The 26,621-nt window shown below is 42.1% G+C and overlaps 1 protein-coding gene across 4 annotated transcripts in view; it reads left to right on the forward strand.

Annotated features, from left to right (window-relative positions):
- The window catches only part of dock4b (dedicator of cytokinesis 4b), a 129,633-nt gene that overhangs the window by 56,912 nt on the left and 46,100 nt on the right, over positions 1 to 26,621 (forward strand). For all 4 annotated transcript variants that reach the window (XM_086202281.1, XM_086202282.1, XM_086202283.1 and 1 more), the window contains exons 9-22: positions 893 to 974; positions 1,129 to 1,189; positions 1,350 to 1,482; positions 2,864 to 2,952; positions 11,984 to 12,109; positions 14,995 to 15,119; positions 15,606 to 15,768; positions 18,915 to 19,021; positions 20,454 to 20,607; positions 21,578 to 21,675; positions 22,316 to 22,399; positions 23,278 to 23,378; positions 24,961 to 25,042; positions 25,748 to 25,918. In XM_086202281.1, the coding sequence (XP_086058407.1) occupies positions 893 to 974; positions 1,129 to 1,189; positions 1,350 to 1,482; positions 2,864 to 2,952; positions 11,984 to 12,109; positions 14,995 to 15,119; positions 15,606 to 15,768; positions 18,915 to 19,021; positions 20,454 to 20,607; positions 21,578 to 21,675; positions 22,316 to 22,399; positions 23,278 to 23,378; positions 24,961 to 25,042; positions 25,748 to 25,918 (1,576 nt within the window). The remainder of the gene's footprint in view (positions 1 to 892; positions 975 to 1,128; positions 1,190 to 1,349; positions 1,483 to 2,863; positions 2,953 to 11,983; positions 12,110 to 14,994; positions 15,120 to 15,605; positions 15,769 to 18,914; positions 19,022 to 20,453; positions 20,608 to 21,577; positions 21,676 to 22,315; positions 22,400 to 23,277; positions 23,379 to 24,960; positions 25,043 to 25,747; positions 25,919 to 26,621) is intronic.

Consider the following 26,621-nt stretch of genomic DNA (forward strand, 5'->3'; position numbering starts at 1 on the left):
GTCTCTCCTCCGAGGGATATCAGTGTAGAGGACCGCACTATGTAGGGAGCACTCAACTACGAACTGAAAAGAACACTTTTCTGCTGCTTTTCTGTCAGCCAGCACAATGCATGATGGTGTCCAGTATACTGAGGGGTAGTGACCATCGGTTTTTCAGCACTTTTCCTGCGGCATTGTGGAATAATTTGAGTTGAGTTTGGAATATTATCATTGTATTTGGACATTTGGACAGCACTACAAATTGGTGGCTGAGGCCCCCCCCCCCCCCACTCCCCAAAAAAGAAAAATCATATCATTATATTATAATGAATGGAACCAGCCTCCCATTCATTATAATATACAAAGCTTGCAGGAGCCACTAGATAACAACTGAATTTTTCTGTGTTTTTATACACATACATGCATGGCAGTTAGAATAGTTTTTGGTGGTAAAACATCAGTATTTTTGCTGGCAGTCTAATGTCTTAAAAGTGTGCGAAAACAGTGGACACTATGCAAAAACACAGTGAATATTTCACTGCCACGGAGGAGTCAATATCGATGCACTTGTGGGATATTGCTCCGATTATTCTTTGTAGGGGATTTAGTTCAGCTACTTAATTCACACTGTGTTTATGTTTTTCATCCCCTCTTTTCCTGTCTCATTCCCACTCTGCTTTGCCTGCCTGTCCTGCTTTATATTCTGTTTCAAGGTTACAGATGGCTTTAGTTTGAAGTGTGAACTGAAGTAATTTCTCCGTTGCCAACTGTTCAGCTCTTGACATTTCTGACATTATTCCTGATCGTGATTCTATTCCTGTTGTAGATTGGATGTTTACAGTGACACTTTAATCATGGCTGACCCTATTCGTCTCCATTTGTGTTCCCTTACTCTGTCTCCTCACTCGAACAGTGAAAGGTTCTTTGTCAGGCTGAATAAGAGCGGGTTGCCCAAGTCTCCAGAGAAGACAGAGAGACAATGCACCCTATTTGTGGTGAGTAGTGAAGATTGATGGGGAGTGATATTAAGTCAAGTAAAACTGACATAATTCCTGTTCCATTAGGCTGAAATCTTACAGCTAAGTCGGTGCTTTGTAGCTTGTTTATTGAATGGGACGCTAAAGTTTTTGTGTCTTGTTTTCTTGTCAGGATTTGGGAAGCAGTGATCTACGGAAGGATGTCTACATCGTTGTACACATCATAAGAATAGGTGGGAGTCACAGTGTTGCTGCTTTATTCCACTGAGGACTACATGTCTTTTTAAATCTACCAGGCTTTCATAACCATGTTGTTTATCTCTGACTGCCTCTTTGTGTGTGTGTGTGTGTGTGTGTGTGTGTGTGTGTGTGTGTGTGTGTGTGTGTTTGCAGGGAGGATGGGTGCTGGAGAGAAAAAGAATCTGTGTAGCGTGCAGTACAGGCGGCCCTTCGGCTGCGCCGTGGTCAGTATTGCTGATCTCCTCACTGCCGACTCCAAGGATGACCACCTGCTCAAGGTTTATGCGTAAGTTGGTGTCAACAGTAAATGTTCCGCAAATATTGAACAATGCAAGAATTAAAGAGATCCTTCCGCTTACATGGTACCTGCTTGACTCATTCGTGACACCATTCATTGCAGCTAGTTCTCACAGCAGTGCTTCCTGAAACTCCTGTGGCTTCACTTTGAACATGACTATCAATATATTTTTTTTTACTGAAGTTACCTCATTCATTTCTGATGGTGAAGAAAAGAAGAGAATGAACTCATTCATTATTTACTGTTTGCTGCTCACTAGAGTTCAGATCTGCAGTCAAGAGACCAAAATAAAACTTTTCTGAAGATTTGCTGCTTCAAGTGAATAAAGATCACGGCACAAAACACTCGGAAAATCTCACCATGAACAGAAGAGCACAGGTCTCCTGCAGACTGGGGATGTCTAACCCACATACTGTATTTAATGTAACATCTCTATTCCTTGAAAAAATAGTGATTTTTACTGCTGCAGTCTACAAATTGTAGTGACTTTACAGAGATGATTCTCATGACCATGCAGCCAGTTAGTGCTCTATAGTATTCTGATGTCACCTTTAAGCATTGGCGTAGCCTGCTTGGAACCTTGACAAAGGACCTCCTTGATATAGGAAAAAGTCCCTGGTAAATTGTACTATCCACGATTAAAACAAATAAAGCAGAGTTTTGCCAATGCAAAGCTGCCTTTTAGCGTGTTTAACACATAAAAGTATGCACAAATGTTTTTCCAATCAAAAACTAGAAGAAATATGAGGCTAGCCAAGCTGGTGCTGCAGTAAGTGGCTCAAACCCAGAACCTTCTCGCTGTGAGGCGACAGCGTAACCCCAGCGTCACCCTGCCACCCTTGGTGGAATAGCAGTTTTACGAATAAATAGAAACGTATTGCACGTGAAAAAAGATGAGAAACCAGATTTTTCTCTCCAGTATTAGCAGTCGTCTTTCCTGGTGCGCTTCAGAGGCCTGGCGTTGTCTCACCACCACTGGTCGTTACGTGGTCCAGTATACAGGTAGCCCTGAGGGACAGAGAAGTCTACTGTTGACGTAGTAGTTTGACCTAAATACGGTAGCTGTTAGAACAGATTGACTGCCTAAATACACTCAGCTCTGAAGAAAATTCACTGCCTTCCTTGTAGCTGCAGGAACACGAGGAAGTATTAGGTGGATTAGCGCTGAAATTCTGAATGGAATGTTTTCAGAATTAGCCTTAGACGAGACGTTATGTTAAATATGTTTTCACCTGACCTGGCCTAGTTCAAAACAGTGAACCTTCTTTTTCTTTTGCATCTGTGTGTGGTATGAAGTTCCATCAGAGGTTTCATGTGTTAAAAGATGTACTTTTTTTTTTTTTAACCCTCTCTGATCTCTCTATCTCAGGTGTAACACAGAGAGCGAGTGGCATCAAATCCATGAAAACATCATCAAAAAGGCCAATTCCAGGTACAATCTCTCCGGTTCCAACACAGGTAAGAAAATGCCAGAATGGACTCACCATGCTACTTCACATACACATGTTTATAAAACGATTGAACTTCCCTGATTTATTTGTTGCAACACAGACTCATTGCTCTTGAGGTATGAGACAGGTTTGTGGACCCTTGTCCACTGTATTGTTGCATGGTACACCTCATGCACATCAATTTCCTCTTCGGTTGTTTCAGCATGTAGCCTGCCATTAAGTTGTATGTATTCGACACAGCTCAGACTTGGTCCAAAGCACAGCTGAAGTTTTAAGGTAGAGGTTCAATGAGTCCATCAGTGAAATCACGTGTACTTTCAGAGTTCAAGTTAGATATGACAGGAACATTTTTGTTATTTTAAGGATGTACTGGCCCATAATATGAAATCATCCATCCGTCCATTTTCTTCTGCTTGTCCCGTAAAGGGTCGCGGGGGGACTGGAGCCTATCCCAGAGGTGGGGTTCACCCTGGACAGGTCACCAGTCCATCACAGGGCCAACACATAGAGACAGACAACCATTCACACTCACAGCCACACCTACGGTCAATTTAGAGTATCAATCAGCCTCGTCCCCTCTTGATGTCTTTGGACTGTGGGAGGAAGCTGGAGTACCAGAGAGAACCCACACAGACACAGGGAGAACATGGAGACTCACACAGGAAGATCCTGTGCCTGAGCCGGGACTTGAACCCAGAACCTTCTTGCTGTGGGGCGACAGTGCTAACCACTGCACCACCCATAATATGAATATGAACATTTTAGTTATATCTTTAATTTTGTTTAGATGCAATGTGACACTTCAGGCTGTTCACCACTGTCATTATTGTCCCCATACTGATGTGGCCATGAGCATACGACTAAGTTCTTTAACATCACTTAATTATTGCAGTGAGGGATGCACAATACTGTTATTTTCGACCATATCTGAAATATTCACAGTGTGTACGTACTGTAAAACACGTGGAAAAAGTTTTTGGAAAAAAAAAAGTACATTTTGAACAAGCCCATAAATCATTTATTTGTGTCATACACCAATGTCCATAACTGGTCCATAATTTTGTTTAATTATCTAGACTTGCTAGCTGGCCTCCCTGGTGGCGTGATGTGGTCGGATTTGAGGCTTGCCTCTTGTCTTCTCATCCGCTTTCTTTTTTAGTAGCTCTGGGATTATTGACTTTGTTGATGACTAAGTAAGCAGCCCTAAACAGTCAATTTCCAGTCAGTCTGAGTTGCAGTTGCGTGAAAATGAAGTTCCTCTTTCAGGGAGCAGATATGTCTTTACACGCCTGTGTCGGCAGGAGGCCTGTAGCTGTTGCAATATGCATTCAGACAATTTTATAAATAGTTGCACTTACATCATAATGAATAAACGTCAGCAGTTTCCCATAGCAACAGGTTGGTGGGGAATCAGAACACTCAGTTCTTCAAATGTCAAAGAAATAGCATGTGACATTTAAGTGGTTTTCTTCCACATTGAGAGCCGTCAGTTATTACTCCGGCGATGGAGTTGCAACTGCTGATCAGGACTTCAAAATGTAATTTATAGTGAAAAATGCTCAAAGGGGCACGATGTGGGAAGCAAGAGGACATAATGTTGAAAGCGTGTCTCTCTTTTGGAGCTGTGTGGGCAAAAGTACAAACAACTATAAGCAATCAGCAACGGTTCATCAAAAGTTTATGTTTATGCTGATTAAGATGAGTATGTTCGCTAAAATAGCTCCAACAAACATGCTGATGGCGGTTATTTACATAATGGAAAAGTTAATATTCCACTTCAAGCAAGTTCACTCTCGTGCAATTTTTGAGTAGAACCTCCAGCTGCATGCTGCTACGCAGAAATGGGAAGATCAGTGAGGCCCATCTTCTGAGGTAGATCCTCTTTTCACCTCAGAGGACCTCTAATTCACACAACTCCAGGATGGGGATTTACCATGAATAATCTCCCACACACATTAAGCTATGCAGTCATTCCAGTCAACGATATGTAGTCATCAGAATCATAGAGATGGTTTGCAACATCCGGGAGAGATCCCATATGATGGAATTGCCATGGAAGGGATGTAGTCACTTCATGGATGACATTGACATAGAAGCACTTACTTTACTCTTTCCCTATCTCTTAATGAACTCAATCAGTTCTTACGTCAGCGTTATCTGCTCCTTCAAGTGTCGGCTGACTGCGTTGTCTGCCATTACACACACACGCATTATCAGATTTAATGACAGATAAGGTATACAGATAATGCAGTGAATTGCTGCTGTTAAATCGTCAGCACGGCTGTTGGCTGCTGTTGCTTGGTATACTTGTTTAACTGGTAAAAGCAGCATGCTTAGGTACACTTACCGAACAATGCATTTATTGTAAAAAATATCTATAAATATAGATTATAATAGATTGTGATGCTTCCTCTTAAGACACATTACTGTTACCCAGGCACCAAATATTGATATGTTTTTAAAACAGCCGGAATGTAAAATGATGTGAATCTGACGCAACAACTGTTTGATTAAATACACTATCCTGCTTTAGAGGCGGTTTTTTATTTCTTCAGATTCGATTTAGCTATACACTGGGGTCCCATGGATGAACTGAAAACATTTTGGTGATCAAAGATCAAAAAGACAAGGTCCCTGTCATCTCGCATGGATATGATATCTGTCCCAATCTTGTGAACACCATATCTCTGGAACGCCTTGCGGGAATTTATCCGAATTAGCCACAAACATCTACTGGGACTTGATGATGAACCGAAGGATTTTTGTGGTCAAAGATCAAGGTCGCTACGAAAGGCAGACACGTCATTTTAGTTACACGCTTGTAGTGTAACCTACTGATCTTGAAGAAATGAGCTCGGATCCTTTTACGTACATATTGCTATCATCATTATTGAAGGTACAAAGAGGTAATCCGTGATACCCAACACTGTTTTCAGATGCACAGTAAAAACAAGGTACTAATGTTGAAATGTCTGTCAGCTGTGTCGAGTTGATCATCAACACTTTGCAGTTCGAAAACGTAACAGCTGTTAGCCGAAGACACTGAACCAACTGAACGCTTGATTTACCTCAGCGCCTTATCTCTCTAAGTACATTAAAGGAGAGCTGTGACTTGTCACAATATTCTGGCTTTGGTAATTCAACAAGAACCTTCCCACCACTTAAATGATTTTGATCTTATGGAATGAAATGCTGTCATCATAGCTTATAGTAGAAATATATTAAGGATAATAATAATTTCCATTTGTAAGATAATGGGCTCGGAAAATTGGTATCATTCAATTCATTTAGATTCATAATTCTAATTATTTTGTAAGCTTTGACTTTCACTTCGGCAAAATCACTCTCGCTCTCACTGTCTCTCTCTCACACACACACACACAAACACACACACACACACACACTAGTCTTTGCCTTCAACAGCTCTGGCTACAGAAGTGATAAAAGCCTAATATTATTCCCACATTTTTGAAGTCAGCATGTGCAGCACAAAGTTTGAAGTCAATGAGAATGCTTTCACAATCATTAACTATTTAAACCCACAGTTTGCGTTTAATTTGTCTTAAGGGTTAACGACTCTGCTGTGGGGAAACATAGCTAGTCACTTGTCTGAGGTCTCCTTGTGTGAAAAGGTTCATGCAGCAGTTATGGAATGGCATGCATAATTTAACCTCCTCAATTTATTACACTTGTGTCGGATGAGGCAATTAGGGTGCAGCGGAGTGAGATAACTTTTCTTGAGTGTATCTGTTTGTGCGTTTGTGCTCTGTGCCATCTCTGTAGGGGTGTGTTTGCATCCTGGTGTCTCGCTGGGTGGGTCCCCCTTTTGAAAAGACCTGGCAGCAGGCCACAAGTCTCTTATTAGCAGCCAATTAGCTGAGCTAAGATGAATGCACCATCCTTAAAATTGGAGGGACGCTGGGCTGACTTGATGGTGATTTTGTTCTCATGCAGCCAAATGGCAGCCTCGTTTCTCGTTACCTGGGTGTTTCAGTGTTTATGCTGACTTTTGTGTTTGTCAAGTCTGAATGATTTTGTTTACATGCATCCCAGTGATTATTAAAAGGGATTTCATAAGAAACGTATGAGTCAGGACAGGCAGAAAGTTCAGCTCCCACCTCCGTGCAAGCGTAGGCAGCCATAAAAGAGGCAGCGACAACTCAACTGCTTTGTTTTTGAGTTTTTATGCACCCTGTTTTTGAGTTCATGAAGAGGCCCGGTGGGCTGAGGGCAGCATAGGTTGAGGATGTTTTTGTCAGCGTTGGCTAGAGTTTTCAACTTGAATAGTAATGAAGCAGGTTTGCCTAATTGTGCCCCTGCAGTAGCTTTTAGAGCCTGACTTTGTGTATGTTCATTTACGTGTATGTAAATGCCAGCGGCTCCATCCACATCAAGGGACAGGCAGCTGAGGCTTGGCTCGAAAACAAGAAAAAAACTCAATTAAACCTAAGCACATCCTCCTGTAAATTCCGAAGACCTCTCCACCATAGAATTCACATTGTTAATGGACTTTTCAATTATTTAATCAAGGCAACTCCTCCACAGCGTAATGTGTTGGTTTAATTGATTTTGGCTTGAAGACATTGCGTCATACACCTTGATTGATTGCTTAATGCATATGGTTGCTCTTTTATTGCTTTTACACAACAAATTAAGTGTCCCCACGTTGTCAGGGAAACGAGACTGGCGGACACAAAACGCAGGGCACACAAGGGAAGAGCGGTATCAAAAGCCATTTAAGCAGTCCAAGGTTGGTACACAGGTAACTCACAGATCAGGCAACGGTACAAAAACTCCGTAATCAGGAGCCAAGAAACGATCATGCACTGGAAGACTATAATAAGAAATTGCTGGAATGATGAGATAATAAAAACTGGCAACAGGGGGAAGGAACACAGGGTTCATATACACACTGTGCAACAAGACACAGGTGAAGCACATAGGGATAATCACTCAGGGAAAGTGAACTAGGAAACAAAACACGAGACTTTCAAAATAAAACAAACAAAACAACAACAGCAAAGAAACAACAAAACACAAGAACACAGATCCCGACACATGTAGGACTTCAGACTATCGAGAACATGATCATTTTGCCCTGCAGTTTGATTACTTTCAATATTAATTTTGAAATTAGCACAAAAAAGATGGATTTCCCCTCATGACCAGCTACTTTTGAACCAAAGACTACTGTCTTGAAGGTGAGAACCTCTCATTGGTCTTTTGTTAGTGTGTTTCCGTTAAACTTACCATTTTAGTCTTTTTTTTCCAGGCAAAAACATTTTACCATTAAATAAGCATTGATACTGTTTTTTTATTACAAAAAATAAGAAACCTTTGGGTTTTGTACTGTTGGAGGGCCACAGGAGCATTTAAGAAAAAAAAAATTCTTTGCATTTTATAGATGAAAACTTTAATGGAATAATAATGAAAATAACTGCAGATTAATCAATGATGACATAAATTACTTTACCTGCAGCCCGACTAGACACAACCAATTATAATGATTCAGGATTTTTTGATGTGAGATGAGATTGAATAGATTCATGCTGTCGGTTAGGATCTTACACTCTTCTAAATTTAATGTAAGATCACAACATGTGATACGGTCCCAGCTTCCATTTTTAAATGTGAGGGGCTCACTCTTAAGTGAAGAAAATAAGTTGATAATTGGCTTCAGGTGATTGACAACATGGTTTGGAAAATTGCATTTCATTTCTGCCAATATTCCAAATTCTCAACACTGGACCTTTAAGCTTGTAATTTGATTCGGTCTGGTTGGCCATGACATTGCGGGACAGTGATGATCAGGCAGTGAACAGGCAGAAATCATGGTCAAGACAGGATGGAAGTGGGAAGCCAGCAGTGCTCTTAGGGATGTGGATGAGCGCTTAAAGCATGCTGACATCGTGGGCTTGGTGAACCAAGGAAGTCTGGGCCTTGACTGCATTGCATGAACAAGCTGGAAAGTGGCAAAAGCAAGCGAGAGGAGAGGCATGATGCAGTAGAGGAAGAGGGTAGGCAAGCCAGGGCAGCAGCCACAAGCCAACAGGGCAGCTGGACCCGGTGGGACAGTGTGTTGGACAGATCCCTCACTTGGAAGGACATTTGGAGAATGGAGGGGCAGCGTCTAAATTTCCTCCTCTCTTCCGTGTACAACGTGCTGCCAACACCAACAAACCTCCATAGGTGGAGGATGGCAGATGATCCCGGCTGTGCGCTATGTTGAAAACCAGCAAACCTGGAACACATCCTGCCATCCTGTTGAGCAAGCCTGATGGACGGGAAGTTTAGATGGCGACATGATCAGATGCTGGCGCAATTGGCCGATATACTGGAAAAGAGAAGAAGCGGAGGACCACCAATACCCAAGCCAGAGGCATTCACTTTATTGCCTTCCTCAGGCCAGGGAAGAAGGTAGGCAAGAGAGATGGGGGCACAGGGATCCTCGGCACAGCAAAGGACTTAGAAATGAGAGTTGACATCGGAAGACAAGTCAAACTCCCAGAAGAGATTGCCATCTTAAGCCTCTGTCCAGATTTTGTGCTCTTGTCCTAAGCTTCCAAATAGTTAGCCCTTATAGAACTGACGGTGCCCTGGAACGAAACAATTGAGGAGGCACGTGAGCACAAGCAGGGTAAATATCAGTCTTTCATCCTGGAGAGCCAGCAGAGGGGCTGCTTCCTTCCAGGTTGTAGGGGCTTCCCAGGACAGTCCCTCTGGAGCACACTGGAAATGCTTGGGCTCAAAGGGTCAACCTGCAAGAACCTGGAGAAAAACATCACAAGGCAGGTAGAGGCAGCATCCAGGTGGCTTTGGCTGAAGAAAGGAGACTGGTGGCTAAACCAGGCTGGCAGGGGAAGGGGGGGGGGGGGGCTGAGTGCAGAAGACCTGAAGGGCTGAGGGAGCAGTTCCAGGATGCTGGTCTTGCTGTCAAGCCTCACAGAGGTATTGTGGTCTCGTTAATGAAATGCCAAAGATGGAGGGAGCCCACTTGAAAACCTGATAGTCACAAGGTCTGAAGCACCCTGCTCTGCATCTAGTCGATAGGACAGCGTCTGAATGTGGCGATTATGTTAACCACCCGACAAAGGTGCAGGAGGTAACTCCTGCCTAGTGTGATGATGGCTGTGATACGCTTATCGTGTTAAGACACGATTGTCAAATAGCAAAACCGCATTCACTATATGTCCTGACAAATATATTTGTATTCCCAAGCAGTTATTAAAAGGGATGTGAAAGTTGAATGATATCATTTTGCATTTTGTATATCCTAATTTCTCTCCTGTTTATTATATGAAAATCATTCAAATACTGAGAGAATCATTAGCATGTGCATGCTACTGTTCAGGTGACAACCATTGGCTGAGGACATTATGTAATCATACTGTCCATCTGTCCTGTTTTTTGTTAATGTGAATTCTCAGGAAGGCTGACAAGTGTCCACTGGGAGTCAACTTTGCTGGTCAAAGGGCAATGTCAATGTCCGCTCACATGCCTGCAATATCTGTCCAAATCCTGTTAATGTGATATCTTGGGAATGCTCTGAGGGAATAAACTGATAAGATTTTAGCTCAAATGTCAGGGACACTGGTGGCACAATGGTGCAGTGTTTGGCAATGTCACCTCAAAGCGAAAAGGTTCCAGGTTCGAGCCCCGGCTTGAGCATGGGGTCTTTCCGTGTGGAGTTTGCATGTTCTCCCTGTGTCTGTGTGGGTTCTCTTGGAGAACTCCAGCTTCCTCCCTCAGTCTAAAGACATGCAGGAGGGCACTGGGTTAATTAGATACTCAAAATTGCCTGTAGGTGTGGCTGTGAGAGCAAATGGTTGTCTGTATGTGTTGGCCCTGGGATGGACTTGCCACCATTCCAGGGTGTACCCCACCTCTCATGGAAGGCAGATGGGATTAGCTCCAGCCATCCCCCCACCCTTCGCGACTGTCAACGGGATAAGCAGTAGAAAATGAATGGATAGGTCAGGGACGCTGTGCCAGGCATGCTGGAGTGTTAGCAGGGCCCAAACAATTAATAAGCCTGCCGATTTAATCAGCCCATTATAGCCATTAAGGCATCATTGGTAATCAGCCGGTGTGTTCTCCTCTGGAGTTAAGCAGGAATGTCCGGCAACTCCAGCCCCATGCCGGCCGGCATGAGCGAGATCAGCTGATCACTGGAGTACACAACACGTCCATGGAGTTGCTGGGCGACGAGGAAGCCGCCGAACAAATTGTCAAAAAGATTACGTAAAGCAAAACCTAAACTCTCTCTACCAGCATCTTTAGAGAGGGCCCGTAACGACAAAATTAAATCAAGGAACGAAATGAAGAAAAACAAGGAAAAAAAGAAGGGAAATACTTAAAATACATAAGTTGAGACGGAGCAATGGTTACAGGCTGCTATGCACCTCGGCGTTTAGTAAATATGTACTAAAACGCACATGCACAATTGTTGGTGTATAGTGGGCCCAAAATATAGAAACCCTTCTTACATCAACTAAATTTCTTCTTACTGCCCTGTAAGTGTAGTATGGTATGTTGCCAACAGGATACATTGATTTGTTGGCACCACTGTTGAACTATGAACCATCTCACCACTGTCTCTCAAAAACTCTAAAAACATGCACAGCAACAATATTCGGCATTATTGTCCTCGGCATTGTGCTGACATCTTGGGAGTTATTGAAAAAGGATTTTGATTTCAGATGACAGCCTTCAATGCAGGATTTCCTCTCAATAAAAAATGAGATGGATATATCTCCGGCAGTTTTTGTTTGTGTGTGCAGGCTTGTTTTCCATACACGATTGTGTTGTCGTTGGCAGTTACAAAGGTAGTTGTCTAGCCTTGAGGTCCAGTTGCTGTAATAACTTTCGATATGAGACACTATTTTTGGAAAAGGGTCATGATATATGTGGAGTGTGTTTATTGAGTGGTTTCAAGAGATTGGGGAAGTGGAATTAAAGCCATATCATATCATACAAGCGTAGAGGAACATATTACATTTTTTAATGATACTCTGTTTTTTTTAAATTATTATTATTAGGTCTTGCTGTGGCTCTCCAGCTCCTCCATGGGGACATCGAGCAGCTCCGACGGGAATACATGGTGCTCTTCACCCGCGGTGTGTCCATCACCCGGAAACTGGGTTTCTCTGAGATCATCATGCCAGGTAAGATAGACATTAGTACTATGGTGCCAAGGCAACTTCAGCCATTCCGTTCCCTCTTTGCGGTCAAGAAATCAGTTACCCTAACACTCTGCTGGAGCTTAACAGAAAAGACTAGTTTGACAAAACCTCAGTGCATGAATATAAATGGAAGCTAGTTAGACAAGGATTTTCTCAACAAGTGTTCCTTCCTAGAAAAAAAACCTCAGAGATCTCATTTTGTTACAGTGCCAATAACCAAAATGTTAAGCTTTTATAGAGCCATCATATTTTCCAGCCACTCTATCAAATGCATCCTGAAAAACAAAATGTTTATTCTGTTATTACTCTGTCTTGTAGCCAAGGACAGTGCTTCAGCATTAAGTATATTGTATCCTACGTGTTAACAATCGGTCTGCTGCCAATTGCGTTCTTCACTCACACTCCGAACAAAAAGGGGCAACATACAAAAAAAAAAATTAAGAATTAAAAATTACAAGAATAACAAAGCTTCAGAGAGACAGACAAGGGAATTTCGCTATGATAAAATGTTGATGTGTTTTGTCAGCCTGTGGTTTATGCAGCCACAGTAAGTGCATTGCTTTTTCTAGGTTTGTTTGCAACATTACGTTGTTTGAGTAAATCTTCATTCTCTCTTGTTGTGCTGGACTCACTGTGGCCATGTTACCCGGAGAATCTTCTCATAGGCTATCGCCCAGGGTTTTTCTTTTTTTTTTTGTTAAAAAGAAAAAAAAATTATTTGAATATTTTTATTGCGAGATAAACTTCTCAATATATTGGCGAGTGTGACACACGTTACCCCAGCCTGGTAATGTCCACAGTTGCCACGGTAACACTTGACTTATCTATTGAATAAGAATATTTGTACTGAACTTAAGGGTGCTGCCTGAAGGATGAAGTATTCAGGTTGCTGCAGGTAAACAGGCGTAACATGTCTTTCCAAATGATGCGGACTCTTGAAGAGACCCTCAGGCCTGACAGGATGGGGTCTTGTAGGCTGATTTACAGCTACTTGAATGGAAGATGAAGCAAAGGACTAAAATAGTAAATGTTTATCTGCTGAATTAGTGTGTGCTATGTCTGTACACTCATTTATGTATGGTGGAGACATTTTCTCTGAAATTAAGACTTTTTTGTTTTTTTGTATTTTTCTTTTTTTGTTTGTTTGTTTGGTTTTTGTTACATATGCACCGTCTGGCTATACAGATCCAGTGGAGCTGTGGACTGTGGTCCCCTAGTGCCTCACTAACACAGATTTATGTGCACTTTCTTTGTCTTTGTCTGACTACAAACCCGTAACGCTGAGTGCTCTCCCCCGTTCTGTCTGTCCGCCCTTGGGCAAAGGAAACTGTCTTTACCTCTTTTTTCTCTTTCTCCTCTTTGGATTTGTATCCAACTGTATCCTTTTCCTCATTTTCCCTCTCTTACACAAACATTCCAACCCCCCCCCCCCCTTTTATTTTTTATTTTTTTTTACCAGTTGTACACTAAGAAAAGGTCTTATGTTTCTACCTTTCTATCTTTGTGTGAACTCATGTGCATGGTATAGATACATATAGAGTACTTCATGTTGCCATGGTTACAGTTGTCAAGAGAAGAAAATCAATGTTGACCCTAGAAACAGAGATATGATGAGCACTCACATACTTACACTCAGAGGTTATATTGAGAAGCTGTGTGTCAGACCAAAGCAGAGGAAACAGTTACATCCTCTGTACTTTGCACTTCCCCGACAGAGGTGATAAATGTAACACAAAAAAGATGTAGAATTATGTCCTATTTCCTGATATTGTTTTCGTACAGTATTTTACACTGCAGAACCACAAAGGAACGATCATCGGCCAAACGTTCGTTGTTATTGATACCTGAATTTCCTTGTTATCACAAAATATATTTGGGCAGGTTATTTTGGCTTGTTGAGGTTCCTTTTATCTAAAACACCTGTATGTCTTCACAGTCGACATTTTTATGTCCCGAACATGCAAAGATCGGATGAAAGAAGATGAAGACGAAAAGAAAATGTATAGAGAAATAGACCCGCCATGAAAAAAACAGCGATTGGTGGTGTAGCTGTAGACTGATGACTTTCGACTGCAAGGTTCTGATGTACGGTGAATTGCACTGATGCATTTTGGCTGTTCATGTCGGGAACGCATGCAATATTATTATTAAAGCAGAATATCTGCAAATTTTCGGAAATTTATTGAAATGAACATAATGAAACTGTTTCTATAATTCAAAGGGGTGGAAAATATAGGCGCTTGAACTGTGCAAGTAATCATGTATTTGTACTTAAACACTTCCCAACTCTGTAAACATCTGAGGGCATCAAAATGTCTTGACACTGTACATGGACTCTTGTTATTTCTGTAAATCGGGCTTGGTAAACAGGAAGCACCTGCTGCTGTGGATGTGGCCTTTGCTGCCCTAAAACCTTTTTTTTTTTTTTTTTTTTTTTTTTTTGGTCATTTGGCAAAAAAAGTCAGATTGAAAGTGGACATAAAATGGAAGACGAATTTGATTTGATTCTATGTTTCTTGTTTTACTCTCTATCTTGATTGTGTATTTCTGGTGGAGCTCCAAGTGATGTGGGGATATTGGCGCTGACACGTTTAAGCCCCCACCTGCACTGTGATGTATTCAAACCACGTGTATCGTTCATGCATACAATTCCTTCGATGTCACAGCTCAGGCCACAATTTTATGTCAGCAGGAAATAATTAATTAAATGCTGATTGCATAAATGCTGTTGACCCCTTGTCTTGAAGCATTGCACCAGAAGTAGTTGTCAAGCTGTTGGGGGTGTGGGGAGATCATAAATAATGCTTGCCTTGATGTAAAAATCAATGCTTTTTTTTTTTTTTTTTTTTTTTTAACCTTTCCTGCAGGTGAGATGAGGAATGACCTTTACATCACATTGGAGAAAGGAGAGTTTGAGAAAGGGGGAAAGAGTGTCGCCAGGAATGTAGAGATCACCATCTATGTGCTGGATATTGACGGGCAAATTCTCAAGGTACAATTCTGTTTTTCTCCCACTTGTATCTCCATGTTTGTAACTATTTATGTTCATTGTAAGGACTGGATGCTGTGTTTGAGGACGGTTCATTCCTTGTATAACAACCACTCATTGTAACTTTATCATGATAGCATGTATCATATGGAACCAAACGCTTTATTCAAATGTGGTTGACCCAGATGAGCGCATCGTTTCACAAGTGTGCTGGCTGCTGCAGCACTGTGTCAGTCAGCCTATGTGGTTTCCTGTGCTGCCTTGGCTTTAGACAGAAAATAGATTCAAATATAACCCACAGCAAGGCAGGCAAACATTTAACACGTATAAACCGTGTCATTCTCACTTTATGTATTCGCAGCGAATGCACGAAGGCACATAGCTGCTTAGAGGATGATTGAATCTTTTCATGCAACAACAACATAATTCATATCCTTTTGTTTTGTCCTATCCTGTCCTTTGTTTTGTCTCTCTTCTGTCCGACTTAAGAGTCACATAGCTGCTGGCTCTGGTGAACCAGGTGGCGATGAGTATCACTCCCTGGTGCTGTACCACAACAACAGCCCCCGGTGGGCAGAGCAGATCAAGCTGCCAATCCCCGTTGACATGTTTCGGGGATCGCATGTCCGCTTTGAGTTCCGACATTGCTCCAGTAAGTGGCAACTGATGTGTGGATCACCTTTTAAGGGCACTTTCTTCTAGGATTACCGTGTGAAAGTCTTGTATTTTATGTTGATTATCCAGTTGAAAATATATTGTTACAGCTCATTTTTCCCACCTGAAACTGCTGACACTTACACCTCATGCCTCAGGCCACTGCCACCTCCCAACAATGAATAAGTGTGAGCTTGTTTAGCATTTTTATAATGACATTACTTCGTCAACCTCCTGATGAGACAAAATGTTAATGTTGACCAAAATATTGCCCTGTTTCTTTCACCCCTTTTTCCTGGGCTCCCGGGTAAAAGACAGAAAACTGATGTTATGATGACATCTCGAGTTAAGCCAGGAGGCTGTGTCCAGTGGCGTGATTACTGCCTGCATCACTAGCTTGCTGCTCAAGGGCCTGTCATTTGGAGCCTGGTTATATGCTGCGATTACACCAAACTGCCAACTCCTTAACTTTGGTGCGACCTGCTTGTAAAGATAGGATAAACGGGCTGTCTTTTCAATGAAGAAGAAACAGAAAGCACGTTTTATTTATTTGTTTATTTTTACGTGTGCTTTCGAGTGCATCTATTGTTGGGTTTATTATACAGTTGTGATAATATTCGTTGTGTTTGTGGGGGAGTTCAGTGTCATCTCAAAGTAGCCACAAGGGATGCACTAATGTTTTTGGGGTATGTTCTGTAAGTTTTTTTGTTTTTTTTTTTTTCTTTCCAAATCATTTAAACAATTTGCAGTAATACCAGCAGCAGCCTTAGTATAATCCCAGCTACTGCTAACCCTAACCCTAACCCTCTACCAAGATGGTTCTGTTTTCTGTGATGTTTTTCCATCACCAGGGTTTCACAAGAACTCAGAGTGCCTGTCTAGTTGCATTCTGTAGTTTTTAGAATAGTTCTGAAATATAACAATCCCAAATTAGCTTGAATTGCACACGATGTAATTCAGATCTTCCCCAATATACTCGTGACCACAGCTGTGAGGGTTTAGACATCAGGGAGACTTGTTTGAAGAGAACCGCACACACAACTAAAAGCAGAATTTTGCAACCTTCAGTCTTGTAAGGGCACGTTTCCACTGGCTCGCTTTGGCTCGGCTCGGGTGGGGTTGGGTCAGTTTGGCCCCGTTTCCACTGACCCCAACACGGTACGAACGGTTACCATTTTGGTCCCTGCTCCCCTGGGGTTCCAAGTGAGCTGAGCAGGGGCTAAAATGTGACGTAAACACATAGCAGGGCACTGATTGGGTAACTTACCCGCTTATGTTGTCTACTTCGTATCATCTTAGCCTCGGCAGAACACTGGTCGATTGCTTGGTAAAGTCTTTTATACTTTTCTTGTGTGTTCTGTTTTGCCGCTTGAAGCCTTGCCTCTCTGTTGTCCCTTTTAGTTTAGTTTTAGTTTTGTTACTTTTAGTTTAAGCAAGTCCATGTCATCCATTGTTGTTGTTGTGTCGCACGGGAATTACACCGGGGAACTCCTGGCCGGTGACTTCACCCACACTGACGTGTTACATAGTGCTTGTGGAAACGCACCCGTACTGTGCTGTACCAAGGCGTCCCCACCCGACCCGAGCCGAAGTGAGTCAGTGGAAATGTGCCCTAAGTATTAACTTTCCTGGTATTAAAACCAAATCACAGCAAAGGAAGACAGAAATAGAATGGCACTGGTTCACTACCAATTTGTGCTCCTTCTGGGAGAGTGAACACACGCACACACACACACACGCACACACGCACACACACACACACGTATGCAGGGCTTGCAAAATGAAACCCTGGCATTTCACCGCAAAGAAATAGAAAACCTCCCCAGCCCCAAATAAGTCAGATTACATGTGTTGATAAAAATAAATATTAAGTTTGTTAAAAACACAGCACTACACTCAAATCAGGTCCTCTAATAGAATCTTCAGAGTATCATAAAATATTATGTCCATCAACCCATCCATTGTCTACCACTTATCCTGTTAAGGGTCGCAGAGGGGCTGGAGCCTATCCCATCAGCCGTTGGGCATGAGGCGGGGTTCACCCTGGACAGGTCACCAGTCCGTGGCAGGGCCAACATACAAAGACAAACAACCATTCACACTCGAAGCCCCCCCTATGGTCAATTTAGAGTATCAGTCAACCTCATCCTCTCTTGATGTCTTTGGGCTGTGGGAGGAAGCTGGAGTACCAGAGAGAACCCACGCAGGCACAGGGAGAACATGCAGACTCCACACAGAAAGATCCCGCACCCGAGCTGGGGCTCAAACCTGGAACCTTCTTGCTGTGAGGCAACAGTGCTGACCCCAAAATATTATGTCTGCTCTATTTTGTATGTACAGTGGATGGATTATGCAGTAATTGGGGTGGGTCCAATGCACCAGGAAATCGTATTTGAGTGTGCTTATAGTAGCCACACCCAACAGGGATGCTGTATGACGAAGCTACAGCATTAAAAAAGCCAGTTAATTCTTCAATATACTGTATAGCTCTGGCAAGAGACTGAACCCCTCATTGCTCCTGATGGCCCTGAAACAGAAACAGACTGGCGACCCGCCACAGTTTACCCGGCTTCTCACTCAATGTCAGCTGGGATGGGCTCCAGCCCCCCCATCGACCCCAAACAGATAAGGGGCATAGAAAATGAATGATGGATGGATAAATAGCTCTGTTGGCCTACTTGTGGTCAAAGTGCCGGATTTTATGTGTGCGTGCGTGCGTGTGCGCTAATGTTTCCTCTTTTTCGGTCACATTTTCACTACATTCTTGCTAGCGTACTCATGGTATTTCCTGCATGTATTTGAAAGTAATCAAGTCAAATTTGTTCAGAAAAAGAATGACTAAATGGAGAAAAATGACTAAAAAAAGATTAAAAAAAAACAAACAACAACAACAACTATCAGACACTTGCGGAAAAAAAGAAAGGAAAAAGAAATATATTTGTGATTTAAGGCTAAGCTCAGCTTTGCCCGGTCAGATTTATCATATTTCAATTCCTGTAAAAGGCACTTAAGGATCTTTTTGGTGTTCAGAGCTTGCTTCCACGTGGAAGCCCATTATAAACCATAAAAGATTAAATTTCGTTTGTTTGCATGAAGTTGGTGTTGGTGTATTAAATGTTCTGTTCATGTTTTGTGGTTTGACAGCTAAAGACAAGGGAGAGAAGAAACTTTTTGGCTACTCCTTTGTTCCCCTGATGCAGGAGGACGGCAGCACGCTGCCAGATGGCACGCACGAGCTGATTATCCACAAGGTAAAGCCTGTTAACCCTCACAAAAAGAATTAAAAAACAAAACATATGCTCATATGTTCTTCTCAAAACTTACTTTGAACCTTTAAGGTAAGTAGGATTCTGTGCATGCAATTATGCTTACGTTCAAAGCGGTCTTTAGGCCACCAAAAAAAACCCAAATTTGAGATTACATCTTACAACTCGAATGCAATTCAAATATAATACTTATATATAATATACTTATATATAATACTTCAACATCACATTTGCTGCTCTGCTTTATACACATGACTTTTAAGACTACTTCAGATGGGATTACTCTCAGTATATGATTACCTAACAGTTTGCTCTAAATGCGATCATGGTTTCATCCTACTGTTTGGGGCCACAGGCTGACAGACAGCTCCCTTCACTCCACCACAGGCTGGCAGGCGTACTGTATGTTATTCTTTCAACCTGTGCACACATATTTCGGCAGTGTAAATCTCTCTATTCAACATGACTGTTTTACAGACCTTAAGTGACTCTTCTTTTCAAACATGTTGATGTTGACACATCAAAAGACTCGCGTGAATAAAAAAGCCAATCTCCTCCTTTTAAATCTGCTGCCTGGGTGTAATTGCAGCCTACATAGAAAGGGTGTGTGCATAAACTTCGAGCCATTGCATTACACTGGCAGTGAGGCACAACAGCGACCAGAGGTTTGATTATTTATATTGCTGGTAGCCTTGGGTTATTTAAGTAGTCTATAAAAACATAACTCCTATTTTCATTGTCCTCTTTCCTCATCGTGCTGCCAAATTTCCTCCTGTCAAACTGCTGATCTGAGTCTGGCAGTGTTAGAGGACAGCTCTTCTAGGCTTGCATGTTCCCATCATTGTGGGGGGAAAAGGCCCATGCTGATGCCAGATGGAAGTTGATGAAAAGCTCAATGAAACTGGCCTAGTTTCTCCTCAGACCCAAAATAGACACTGAAGAATCAGTCCAAACTGTGTGGTAGCTTTAGAGCTCAAACAAACTCAGCTGTGCACCCGGGCTGCAGGATGAATCAATAAAACAACAAACTCTGCCTCCTAACTGCTGTCATTTTGTAACTATATATATATATATATATATATATAAAAAGTGTCAGGCGATTAAAAAATTAATTACAGGATTTGTAATTAATGAATCTAATTAATTGCATTTTAATCTAATATCTGCTCAAGGTCCCCAAATAGAATTTTAGGACATTATCAAAACATTTATATATATATATATATATATATATATATATATATATATACAGTATACACACACACACAACTGCAAAACCACAGTCATTGGAAGAAAAACACCGAACAGACTCAAGATACAACACCTTAATCAGATGGGCAAAGCACGCTGGGGCGAGGCCATGCAAAGTCTTCCATTCTTTGTATAAATCTGCTTTTCATTTTTGATTTGTTTCCAGTGTGAGGAGAACACCAGCTTGGCAGACTGTTCACGCTACCTGAAGCTGCCGTTCTCCAAGGCCAACATCCCATCCAACAACCAGACGCTCAAAGGCACCAAAGAGTCCTTCTGGATCACCAGCTTCCTCTGCTCTACAAAGCTCACACAGAACGGTAACATGGACACAAAGATCTGGGCCACTTGCCTTGTGAATTGTGGTGAAAACTGGACCCAGTTTGTGTCCAGTTCGTGAGACATTGAAGTATTACTGTCAACTCTTCACAAAACAAGACAAAATCACATGTTGAAAGAAGAAAAATATTTTCACACTTAAAGTTTGAAACTGAAATCTGAATAAACCTGTGAATATGCAAAGGGGGGCCAGGAGTAGCGTCCATCTTCCAACTAATCCACTTCAAAGGGAGCAAATAGATCCTCCTGTTCTGACATGTAGGATGGGATCTGTTGTCCTACTTCAGTAAACCTAGCTGATGATAATTTTTTTTTGTCTTAACTGAAAAAAAAAAAAAAAATCATTGGTGCAAAGAGATAAAATCACCGTTATCCAAAAGTAATATTTACCTCTTTTGGTTGATTTTTGAATGCACAGACACAATGCCCGCGTCAGAATGCACCGTATTTGTGTCTCTTACACTGGTTGCATCAGGTTTACCATGTCAGGTTGGGCAATCATGCCACGGATTCCTACCATGTCTTGCTCCAGAGAAATGGAAAACTCAAATGTAAGCAGTAATAGAAAATATAGATATGATAGATTGATACAAATAAACACATTCTTTACATATTTACAGATAAAGTTGTGAAAAAAGGCACAGTTCGGGCTGAACACAATCAGAATTACATTGGATTACATTTTATTCATGCTCAAGAAAATTAGTTTTTTATTTGCTTTATCCCACTGCATGTGAAAATGTCATCTTCTGTTTGGATTCAGCAGAGTTTGTGGGGCCCTAATTGAAGGTTGAGGTGATGCTTTGTGATCCGACGGGCATGTTCCCCCTCTCGTAATCCTGCTCTTTTCTGTAAACGAAATTGAAATGTTGCTTCATCTCTTGTGTCACTTTCATTTTAGGCGTCTCCCTGTTTCACTGTTTCATCTCTCCATACATTGTCTCTTCACAGGAGATATGCTCGACTTGTTGAAGTGGCGAGCACACCCTGAAAGAATCAACGACAGCCTCTCAAAGCTGAAGGAGATCGATGGCTCAGAGATAGTCAAAGTAGGTCCACAGTCACCTCCTCAGCTCTGAGCTGCTGCTGCTGCTATACCGGCATTAAGCCTGGTTTCTGCTTCTGCGTCGCGCGACTTTACGCGGACACTACGCCGTAGCCTGACGTGCACCTCCGAAAAATCCTGACTACGCGTCGCATCAATGCGTCGTGACGTGAACGTCAAGGACTGTGATTGGTCCGCTCAGAGAAGGTTGCCGAGTGCATGAAGAGGTGGAAGAACCTCCGCGACAAATATGTGAGTCTCAATCACAAGAAGTCATTTTTGCCATGTTCAGAGTTTACTGTTTGATTCATGAAAGCAAACAGTCGTTCAACGAAAAGCACTGGACTTTCTGTTGGAAATAGTTTTGTTTTGGAATCCGACAGGAGCCCCCCAAAACCATACAAAGACACAGCCACACCCCCTAGCGGCTTGGCGGTGAATTGCAGAGCAACGCGTACCCTCGACGCAAAACTTCGAACGCTCAATGACAGCGTAGGGGCTATGCCGTCGCCGCGGCGCAGAAGCATAAACCAGGCTTTAGAGGATTGATGTCTGATTTGACGTTCTGGTTGAATAGACTAAGTCTCATGCTGTAGCTGTGTGCCATCTTGCATGCATAGACCAAATATTCTTCTTCTTCCCAGTTTCTTCAGGACACGCTGGACACACTCTTTGGTATTTTAGATGAAAGTTCCCAAAGATATGGGCTGAAGGTGTTTGATTCTCTGGTAAGTAGGTTAATCCTTGTAATTTAACGGATCATTTTGAATTTCCTGTTCTCCTTCACATGTAAAGCAATATCTCCTATTTGAGTCAAACACAGCAAACTGAGACTTTTGAAGGAAGATCAAGTGATGCAACACTTCAGAGCTCGGTGAACTGATCTCTCCCCGGTCATGCCGTGCTGATAAAGCGCGGCCTTGCATTGATTGCTCTCTCGACGTCTGTTTCAAAACCAACGTACGGACGCGCTCGCTACTCTAGGGGTGGGGATGCCCATGATGAAAAGGTCTGCCAATCCGAGGCAGTTTCCCTTTCGTGGGTTTTAGATCAATGCAACAAGTCTAACGAGAGAGGTTAACATCCGTGGTTGGTTGAATGTGGTGCATCAACCTACACATGGGGTGTGCAGACTTCTCATCCACTTGAAACTTTTATGCATCACACGTTCCGTTTTACAATGTATCCGAATAAAACCAGCGATTCAGTAAAATATGTTAAATATGATTAGAGAACCTTTACATTTTGATTGTATTACTAAAATACTTTCACTATTTGTAAGAAGTAGTACCAATAGATTTACTACATCTCATATCAGGAGATAGTCTTTTTGTTAATCTCATTTGTATATGAGAATCTCGTCTGTTTCAAATTCATGTGGGCTTCTCGACACTTGCGCTTTATGAATGTTCGGCTATGTGACGTCAGGGAGAGAGAGCTGTGGTGGGGCTCACAACAACCTAAGAGACAGAGGTGCAGGGTTTCACAAAAATAAAGTTCCGATGACATTTCACTGACGAAGTGAATTAAATATTATTTCAAAATGCCATCAAACTAACTGTCCGCATTAAGTTGCGATCTCACGATCTTCCTGTTTTATTTCCAGGTTCACATCATCAACCTACTCCAAGACAGCAAATTTCAGCACTTCAAGCCGGTCATGGACACCTACATTGAGAGCCACTTTGCTGGAGCTTTATCATACAGGTACACAATACTTCATCCTTCTCTCCTACAGAAGTGGCTGCCCAAAGCTAAAGCAAGCAAGTACTCTTTTCATCTCTGCAAAGTATTGTAATCTAATGAGGTATCACGTGGCCAGGCAGTGTGAGAGACCAACCGAAATCAGTGCTGAGAGGCAGCTCTGTACTTTGATTGTCAACAGAGGTGTGAATGAAATGCTTATGGTGCCCCCTGGCTGATAGACATGTAACTGTTCCTCATTTGTGTGTGTGTGTGTGTGTGTGTGTGTGTGTGGCTGTGTGGCTGTGTCTTTCACACTCTGTACCTGCTAAGATACCATGCTGTTGCTGTCTTCTCTTCTTTCGCACCTTTTCATGCATACACACACACACACACACACACACACACATACCATATATACTGACCAATACGGATTCCTTGGGGAAGATGCCGATTTCAATATTAGGTAATAAAAAATTCTGATAACCGTTGTATGGGCTGACTACTTGTTTTTATACATTTTTCAAATAAAAAAAAAGACAAATACCTGCTTTTGATGGCTTAAATATAGTTTCAAACACTTGTTACAAAGATTTCAATTGAGGGGCAACACCCACTATCATCTCAGTAAACATAAAAAAGTCCCTCTGACAGTGACAACATTTACAGAGTAATACATTTATTGAAGTAGAATTCCTTGGTGTACAGTACATTGCACTGTGTCTAATTAAGAGGTCAGTAAGTGTATATGTGTAGGTAATAGGCAGGTGGACAAACAACGTCGTAAAAGTCTCTGGTAAAACATGATTTGAAATGCGCCTCTCGGATGTCCTCTCAACGTGCTTTCACATTTTTCTTTCCTCCATGAAGTTATAACTTCGACCAGAAATGTCTTTTGCCTATCACCGAAGCGTGACGGACACAACGAGGCACATCGTGAGAAATGGGAAACTTTTTTTTTTTTAACGTAAACAGGTTTGTGCAGCTATCATTGTTGGGACCTTCCAAGTATTTATATTCACATGGGCAGCCTAACCAAAGCCCTAATCCTATCCAATTGATGCCAAACCTTAACCTAATACAGTTCATACCTTAACCCTAAACTTTACCAGGGGTGTGTTAGGACTGCTCTTTGGTCCCTTGTAGGACTAAGGGTCCTGCTAACATTAGTGTTTATACCAGAAAAAAGTCTTGAAAGGGTAGCAAAGCCAGCCCTTTTTCTCTCTTTCTCTCTCTCTCTCTCTCTCTCTCTCACACACACACACACACACACACACACACACAAGCACCCATAAAATGCAGCTGACACCTTAAATTCACGCGACTATTCAATTTTAAAGGTGGGTGTCTGGATTTCTTTCCCATGTGAAAATACTGCAGGAAAATGATTGCCGCCTTAAAATTAAACACGCATAAGATTGTCACTTCTAGCTGCAATATTCCGATCAGCCGTAGTTATGAAATGTGCGTCTGAGCATTGTTTAATGATGTATTTGATTTTAAAGCCTTGCTCTGCTCCACTGATGTTCGCTAAACCTAGAGAGAGGAGTGATGTTGGATGTAGCTTGAGATGCGTGTTGACATTTTGGATGTGGCTCTTCCCTAGGGATCTGATCAAAGTGTTAAAGTGGTACGTGGACCGCATTGTTGACGCGGAGCATCAAGATCACATACAGCAGGTGCTTAAGGTGAGGAATTATTTCGCATAATACGTGCACAGGTAACAAGAAAGACATCCCACACTGTCAAGCTTGGCATGTACGCCTACGCCGTTACACCGCTAACTCCAAACTAATTTATTTCCCCGTAAGCATCTCGCCACTCATTATTCTCCTCCTCCATCTATTACGCTGCATGCAGTTTTAATCAGCAGGAATGCAATGCCTCTGGCAACTGCAATCCACACTGCTCAAATGACCCACGCAAGAAAAGCATTTGACGGCGTCTGAATGTGGTTTCCCATTTATCATTCACTGAACGCGGTCTGTACATGGAGCGCATGTAAATAACACATTAGTGAAACACTACGGACTTATTTGAAAGGGTTTTGTGTCATCTTCAAAAGATCCTACTTCAAACGACAAGATGTATTTGGACAGATGGTTTTATGCCTCGGCGTTAGGTAACGTCTACAGATTGTCTGTTTGTTCCATTCTCATGAACAAGATGTAAAGATGAAAGTGTTGGGTTTTGTTTCCAAGTAATTTGAATGATTAATGAATGTATTATTTGCTTCTAGGTAATTGGGGGTCTTAAACCTCCAATTCTGAATTAAATCATTCAGGGACAAAACTGTAATTGTTCTCAGGCCACTTTTGCTGACTAAGATAAGCCTGACTAGTTTGCCTCTTCATCCCCGAAACAACTGACAGGTCTCTTTCCCCGTCCTACAGGCCAGTGAGTACATCTTCAAGTACATTATCCAGTCCAGGAGGCTCTTCTCTTTGGCCACGGGAGGCCAGAATGAGGAAGAGTTCAGAGTCTGCATCCATGAGCTCTTCATGTCCATCCGCTTCTTCCTATCGCAGGAAAACAAGGGCACCAGTCCCGTTGCACAAACGCAGGTGTGTCTGCACTTGTATGAATTTGAATATTTTATATTTACACAACTGCGTGGATCTACTGCATGTGGATGGATGTGTGTGTCCCTCTTGGAGCATGTTATGTTTTCTTGAGGACTCCTGTTAACTCACTTGTGAAAGCTGAGAAATTGGCTGTGATTGAATGATTTCATGCTGCCAGAGGGGTCTGTAGCTGGAATAAGAATTCTGTGGCAGCTTTTCCTTCTCCGGTGGGAAGCCTGCACAGCAGGGCAGCCGCTCCGAAAGATTCTGAACAAGACCAAAACAAACAAGCTAAAGACACCAATGATAATTCTAATTACACACCAGAAACATCTGAGAGTCTGTCTGCACCCTCTGGGTGGGCGTACCTGTTGTTTTGCCTTCACATGTGTGTGTGCACATCTGCTTCTCCTCTTTCCATGTCCTTTTTATCCTCCTCCTCATTGTCTTCCTTGGCTATTCAATTTTCATATTTGCGTTTCCCATTCAAATTAGCGCGTTAATGATTAAGTTCTTAAAATCCGTTATTTTCGTCTCGCCCGTGTGAACCCCAAACATATGTTGCGTCTTTGCTTTAGAGGAGAAAAGAGTCATAATCCCTCCATTCGTCCTATTATCCCACCAGGTAACAATCAAGATAATTACAAACAGGATTCATGACTATGATGAAGGAGACAATCAAGAGACAGACGGAAAATGAGGA

The sequence above is a fragment of the Aulostomus chinensis genome, chromosome 4 (assembly GCF_037954235.1).
Source record: "Aulostomus chinensis isolate RoL2024-O1b breed Wild chromosome 4, RoL_Achi_v1.0, whole genome shotgun sequence".
NCBI lineage: Eukaryota > Metazoa > Chordata > Actinopteri > Syngnathiformes > Aulostomidae > Aulostomus > Aulostomus chinensis.